At 29.7% G+C, this 7,093-nt stretch overlaps 1 protein-coding gene across 1 annotated transcript; it reads left to right on the forward strand.

Annotated features, from left to right (window-relative positions):
- The first annotated feature begins 865 nt into the window (after positions 1-865).
- On the forward strand, positions 866-3,350 carry LOC129311264 (eukaryotic translation initiation factor 5A). The gene is made up of 5 exons (XM_054953436.1): positions 866-1,099; positions 2,048-2,170; positions 2,439-2,495; positions 2,591-2,665; positions 2,946-3,350. Exons 1-5 carry the CDS (start codon positions 977-979, stop codon positions 3,045-3,047), a joined length of 480 nt encoding a protein of 159 aa, XP_054809411.1. The 5' UTR covers positions 866-976; the 3' UTR covers positions 3,048-3,350.
- Positions 3,351-7,093: the final 3,743 nt, after the last annotated feature.

The following is a 7,093-nucleotide window of genomic DNA, read 5'->3' on the forward strand; positions in this document are numbered from 1 at the left end:
CGTTTTGGTTCATCGATTATAAAAACTTCAGATTTTTTTTAACCCAAAACAAGAAGGTATCAAAAAATTAGCTGATTGTTTTTAAGGAAAAAATAATAAATTTATAATGTTTTATAATATTTTTACTCATAACCCCCTAAAATCCAACCTATCATGAAATAAAAACTAAAAAGGGTGTTCATATCTTTAGAATTAAAAGGTAATATATTTATTTAAAAAATAGTTTTAACTTCATGAGAAAAAAAGTTAAATAAGCAAATCTCATCTAAATTTTGTGAATATGGGACAAAGTTAAGCAAACAAATTATAATTAAGTGTTTAGGAAAATATGATTAATTGAAACAAGTGTCCTCTAATATAGTAGACTTTAAAAAAGTAAATGAATTTTACTAGTAATTAATTTTTTTCCCTTTTTTTGTAAAAGCTAGGATTAATTGAAAAAACAAACCCAGAAATGTAGGCTTGTAGTTGGGGTTTTCTTTTTGGAATTCTCACATGATCATATTATATAATATCCATGAATATGATATATGACTTAGGAGCCTCAAATCCAATTTAAAATGCAATAATGTGAGATTAATTAAGGGGGATCCCATCACCACGTGGGCGGGCCTCCTTCTTAGCGTTTTTATTAAGCAAGTTTTTTTTAATATATATTTTATAATTAACTGGTGACATTTTATTTAAAAATCGACATTTTATGATGTCCAAAAATTAATTAAGAAAAAAATCCAACCCTTTATAATGTCTAAAAGTTGGTCAAAAAAAGTGTAGACATTTAAAAAGTGAATTATTAAATATTATTATAGATTATATATATTTCAGCAAATACTAACAAAATTCCCTTACCAAGTAACCATCATCATCTTCCTCTTCTCCATTTATTCGTGATTATCCTGTTTCTCCAAGCTCTGCTTCCGTCTCTCTCTCTCTCTCTCTCTCTCACTCTTTTCCCTCTCTGGTTTGAGGCGGAGCCATGTCGGACGAGGAGCATCATTTCGAGTCCAAAGCCGATGCCGGAGCTTCAAAGACCTTTCCTCAGCAGGCCGGTACCATCCGCAAGAATGGTTACATTGTGATCAAAAACAGGCCCTGCAAGGTTCCTTTCATTACTTTTCTTCAATTTCCACTTACCCTTTTGTTTCTGCTTCATTGGATCTGTAGTATCTCTATTTCGTACGCTAGATCGTCACTTAGTTGTATTTGTATGTATTTTTTTGGGATTTTTTGGGATCTGGGACGAATGTTTTCAATTTGCTTATTAAGTTTATACGTGGCTGCAATTTTATTTATTGTAACTTTGCCTCTTAAATTGTTTGAAAATTCTTGTAACCGTTGGTGGTAATCGCTTTTGCCCCAAATCATATCTAGAATCTTATCCAGGCTTGTTTTGAAGTTTGCCGCTTGTCTTGTTCTGTTCGTTGTGGTCTTATCTTTATCTTGATGGCTTACTCTGTATGTGTCTTTTTATTTATTATTACTATGTGTTCACTCTGGCTGAAGGGAGATGGAGGGGAAGGTCAATCGAGTGTTGAATTTATGGTTTTGATGATTTCCCGTTAAAGTTTAGAACAAGATGAGTTTTATGGGCTTATATTGGGTCTGATTTATCTGATCTATTGTTAGCGTTTACCTTAGCATATTGTCTTCTATTATTGCGTGTGAAGCGCTGTTCACTGAGCAGGGAACAATTTAAAATACACTTTCAACCATTGAAGTGGACATCATTGAGGAATTATTGTTTCTAAGAAGCTTTTAATTAATGCCTTCTAGAGAGAGTTACTAATTATCGATGAGACCCATTCAGACTGCTATTAATTGAAAAGAACTGGTAAGTGGTAACCAATTTTAGATCTTGGTTAACAAGTCACTTCATTACATGTTAATTACATTAGGTCTCTTGTATGCATGTCTTGTGAAAATTGATTCCACTCCGTGGCTGTCCCACATTTTCCTTCAAAACATTTTATGCTTGAGATGTTGCATTTGTCTCTTTCTCTTTCTCCCTTTTTGTATGGGTATACAGTTCTGTCTTTCTTTCTAGCAGGTTGTGGAGGTTTCTACTTCCAAGACTGGCAAGCATGGACATGCTAAGTGTCACTTTGTTGGCATCGACATTTTTACTGGGAAAAAGCTCGAAGATATTGTTCCTTCCTCACACAACTGTGATGTATGAGATTCTTTTGTTTTAGATTTATATTAGGGAGAATTACAATTAGGTCTCACACATAGAAATTAATTACTGCAAGGTCCATTGACAACTAAATTAAACTATATTGACAATTGGTTGTATAGTCAATGCAGTTTAGTTTAATTGTCAATAATCCTTACAGTAGTAATTAATTTTTTTATGTGAGGCTCCAATGTAATTCTCCCTTTATATTAGCCTCTGAATTATACATGCTTTTAAGATCCTAAAGCTTGTGTCTGTGTGACAGGTCCCACATGTCAACCGCACTGATTACCAGCTGATTGATATATCAGAGGATGGATTTGTATGCATACTGTTTCATCTTTTTCTCCTCCTTTATTCACATTCCGGAACTGTAATCTGTTTATGAAGATATTTTGTTCTTTCGAAATACGTTAGGTGAGTCTGCTTACCGACTCTGGTGGTACCAAGGATGATCTGAGACTTCCAACTGACGAAAATCTGCTTACACAGGTTAGTTTGTTGATTCCCTCGTTATGATTTTTTTTTTTTTTTTTGGGTCCTTCACTCGTTTTGATAATTAAACCAGGTTTTGCCTAGTTTCAATTGTAAAATGGCTCTGATGCAGACGTTAAACATTTGCATTATATTTTTCTAAATTTTTTCTTGGTTGTACAAAGGATTGTTAAGGCTTTATTAACTTAATGGTCATAAAAGTGTCACGAAATATGTCATATCCTTGTTTATATGAATAGCCATAATTATGTTACACTGAATTGATTTTGTTGTGCAGATCAAGGATGGCTTTGCTGAGGGTAAAGATCTGGTTGTGAGTGTTATGTCAGCTATGGGTGAGGAACAGATTTGTGCCCTGAAGGATATTGGCCCGAAGTAATGGGCATGTCAGCTGATTGATGGAAAGTGTGAAAGTTGGAATTACGATAATTTAGTATTTTTGGTGATCTTTTGTGAGTTTGTCTATTAAATTAAACAAACTTTGAAGGTTGAACCAATCACGAAAGATGTGTTCAGAACTATGGGATGGGTTTCTTTAGGAGACGGTAACATATAATTTATTGTGTTAGATCAGTCCTAAACCATGAACTTTTCGATGGTGTAAAAAGGAGCTATATTGGCGAGAATGTACTGTTTATACAACTCCATAGCACCTATTATACTATTTTTCTTGTTGCTTTTACTTGTTGCCATACCTTTCCCCGTAGTTGAGAATAGTGATCCTCAAAGCCTAATGCTCACATTGGCTGTTTAAAAATAATTGTGAATATATTGGTATATAATTAATTAAAAAGGATTTTGTATGATATGGTGTATGGAGTTACTATTGTTGAAGAATGACATAAAAGGGCCACCAAAATACGCACAAGACAGATAAGAACTGTGAAATGGTTTAATTGCTTGAGATTCATCTGAAATCAATTTTTTTTTTTGGGTGAAATAATCTTAATATCCTTATTTAAAAAACTCCCTTTGTCGTCGGTTGTCAAAGCTGCGTCGATGAAAAGGGTCGAAATTTAGAGGGGCATAGAGCTATAATGTAGCAGAGGATGAAGAGGTAGACCAATAAAATAGCAAGTCAAAACTGCGATGATGAAGAAGAAACTTGTAAGAGCGATCATTTCAAATATAAGATCTGGGCCGAAAGCCCAAGCCCACTGAGGAAGTTAGCAAGTCGGTTCATTTACCCTGCGGAATATTCTCTCAGTTATCAAACATTTAAAAAAAAAAATTTATCATATATCTCTTTGTTTTTATTTATAAGTAAAATTATAAATTTTAAAAGGAATTTATTATATTTTTTAAATTGTCTCTCATAAAGTTAATGCTTATTTTCACTAGATAAATTTGTCTTGTTAATTATAAAGATAATTTAATTCATATTTTTTTAATTTTAAATATAATATTATATTTAATCAATTTTTTTAAATTGTGGGAATTAATTTTTGTTTATATTTGAAAATGGAGGAAGTACATTCTAAGGAACTCAACGTAGCATAATGCACCCCTTCCGGTAAATGCATATTTGGGAGTCCATTTTGGTGCCTCAGACAATTCCTTTTCCCATATGTGTCCCAAAATGGATACACAAACACATGCTACATCATATCTTTAACTTTTTTTTTTTTTAACATTTATAAGGTCCTACCTATCGGTTCTTAAAGCAAAACTTCTTACAAAATTTAATAGACAATTATAACTAATCTTCAAAAAAAAATTCTTTATCTCTATATGTTACTCTCTATTTAAAAATGTAAAATATTTTTAACTGAATTTTACTTTCAATAAAGTAATTACTTACTTTTAAATTAATCTTATTTTTTTATATTTATTCCTATTAAACACTCTACAATAAATATAAAATGATTCATTCAATAGGGACGCTTTTAAAAAAATAATCATATCTTAAAAAATTAAATATGCCTTATATTTTTTAACGGAAGGAATAATTTTTACATTTCTCTTCCCCACATGCTATACTAACTAAAGGATAATTTTAAAGAGCTATAAGAAAATTTAACATTTAATCAACTTTAATAAATTTTTCTGAATCTAAAAGAAAGTAATCAATAGGAGCTCATAAAAATTCCAAGAGAGTCTAATTTTATACAGCTTATGTAGAGACTGCATTGATAAATGACGATGCCTTATGCCCTCTTTTTGACTCGTTTGACTGAGGAAGTTGAGTTTAAGGTAAACGTGTATTTTTTGACATGTTTAGTGCTCGGTAGTACGAATGTTGAAAATTGATTACACCAAATCAAACTCAACTAAACCAACACAAATCAATTAAAATCAGTTTAGTTTTAAATAAGGTTTGCTCTTTTTTTTTTCTTTTTAACAAAATTGATTCATTTGGTTCAGTTGAGATTGTTGTTTCTTAAAATCTAAACCAAGCTTATATTAGATTTAACAAAGTTTAAATTTTTTGTCTAATTTTGAACTCCTTAAAAATATACTGTTAAAAAGAATTCTAAAATCTATGGTATTAATCAACTTTTATCAAAAAAAAACCTGGAATTACTAGTATACCCATGTTGGTCTGAGCTCTGAATTGACACAACTGAAGCATTGACTGGTTCAACGGAAGACCAATTCAAGGGTAGAACAGTCAACTTTGTCGCAGGGGGTCACAAGTGGCATTGAAAAGCTGAACGAAGTCATGAAGGCGATGATTCAGTTCCATAGACTGTACTGATGGGGATTGATACTTTGTCTTTTTTTTCGTTGCAAAAATTCTATATTACATATGGAATCTTGAACGTAAGCTTGTTAGTGCTTTCTTTTATTTTTAAGAAAATAAAAACAAGAACTAATCAATGCATACAACACATATTAAGGGACCACTGTTAGCTTGACAGGATTAAAATGTTAATCATATTAATTATTTAATATTAAGAGTTAAATGATAAATTTGTCCTTAAATTATAAGTTCAAGAACGTATAAAATCTTACACTCATTTTTCACACAATATTTTCTTTCAATAGTACAATATTACTCCTATAAAGTTAATAAATATTAACTTTGACAATTAATTAGTTAAAAAAATTACAGAAAAGAATCTTAAAAATTGCAGAAAATAATCAAGGAAATCACAAAAAATAGCCCTACAAGAAACAAATTAAATAACTTTTCTATAATGTTTTATTTCTTTTTTTATAATTGTTTAGTCAACTAACAATTAAAGTTTCCATTTATTCATAGTAAGAGCAATATTGCACAGTTTTAAAATGTTAAAAAAAATATTATATCAAAATTAAATTTAAAATTTCAAACATTCCTGAACTTATTATTTAAGGGTAGATTTACTCTTTAATCCTAATATTAATTGTATTTATGTCCATTTAAGAAACTTGTATACGGTGAAAGAAACATGTATACCACAAAAGAAAAATTGCACACATGAAAGACAACATGCAGAGACATGATATTCTCAGTATTTATGGAAGAAGAAAAAAATAACATAAAATTGGAGAAACATGTCTATATGATGGAAGAAAGATTGCACACATGCATGAAAGACAATGTGCATAGACATGTTCAATCTTTCTTTGGCAATATGCATTTTTCTTTCACTGTCTTCTTTAATAAATGTTGAAAAAATAATATGTGCAAATTGTCTTCCATTTTTTAATATTTTTTCTGCTGTTTGCAATGTTTTTTTCAACTGTATTTTTTTGTGAATTGTATATGAGTTCTCTTTTTTCTTTTTCTTTTTTCAAATGAACGTGGAAGAAATAATGTCTGCAATCAGTAAGTTGTCTCGCATGTATGCAAACTTTCTTTAATAGTATGCATGCATTTTTTTTTAAGTTTTCAAAATTTTCTTGTTTTGTATGTTTTTAGGAAAAATGTTTAGTAGTTCCTTTTGTTCTGTTATTTTCAATGTATTTCATTATGGTTATGTTTTTTGTCCTCCTTTTTCTTTAAATTTTGTGAATATTTTAATGCTATAATGTCGGTTTTTTAAAATAGTACTGAACTTTTTAAATTTAAAAGAAAAAAATGAAAAATGTTCAATTATCTGAAAAATTTTCAGGTTATGAAAAAAAAGATAAAAGAATAAATTAACTTTTAAATTATGAGTTTAAGAACGTCTGAAATTCTAAATTCATTTCTTATGAAATTTTTCTCTTCAACTATTGAAAATAGTACAATATAACCTTGTTGTTAAAAAAATTAATGTTGACCATTAATTATCAAGAAAGGACAAAAAATGATCAAAAAATATCATTGGTTTTTTTTGTATAATTTTTGAGATTTTTTTATCATTTTCTAATAAATTAATGGTTAAATTTAACTTTCAATGGTTGGGACTAAATTGTTCTATTTTTAAAATTGAATAGAAACATTGGATAAAAAATAAGTTTGAGATTCTAGACGTTTCTAAATATATATTTTAAGGACCAATTTGTTCTTTTACC

Source organism: Prosopis cineraria, unplaced genomic scaffold (assembly GCF_029017545.1).
Source record: "Prosopis cineraria cultivar Desert tree isolate PC_DT_omini unplaced genomic scaffold, ASM2901754v1 PC5, whole genome shotgun sequence".
In the NCBI taxonomy this organism is placed as follows: Eukaryota; Viridiplantae; Streptophyta; class Magnoliopsida; order Fabales; family Fabaceae; genus Prosopis; species Prosopis cineraria.

Excerpts from the sequence above, each read along its gene's own strand:
- LOC129311264 (XM_054953436.1), top strand. The coding sequence starts at position 977 with ATGTCGGACGAGGAGCATCATTTCGAGTCCAAAGCCGATGCCGGAGCT. Across the intron at positions 1,100-2,047 it reads TCAAAAACAGGCCCTGCAAG|GTTGTGGAGGTTTCTACTTC; the intron begins GTTCCTTTCATT and ends TCTTTCTAGCAG. Across the intron at positions 2,496-2,590 it reads ATATATCAGAGGATGGATTT|GTGAGTCTGCTTACCGACTC; the intron begins GTATGCATACTG and ends GAAATACGTTAG.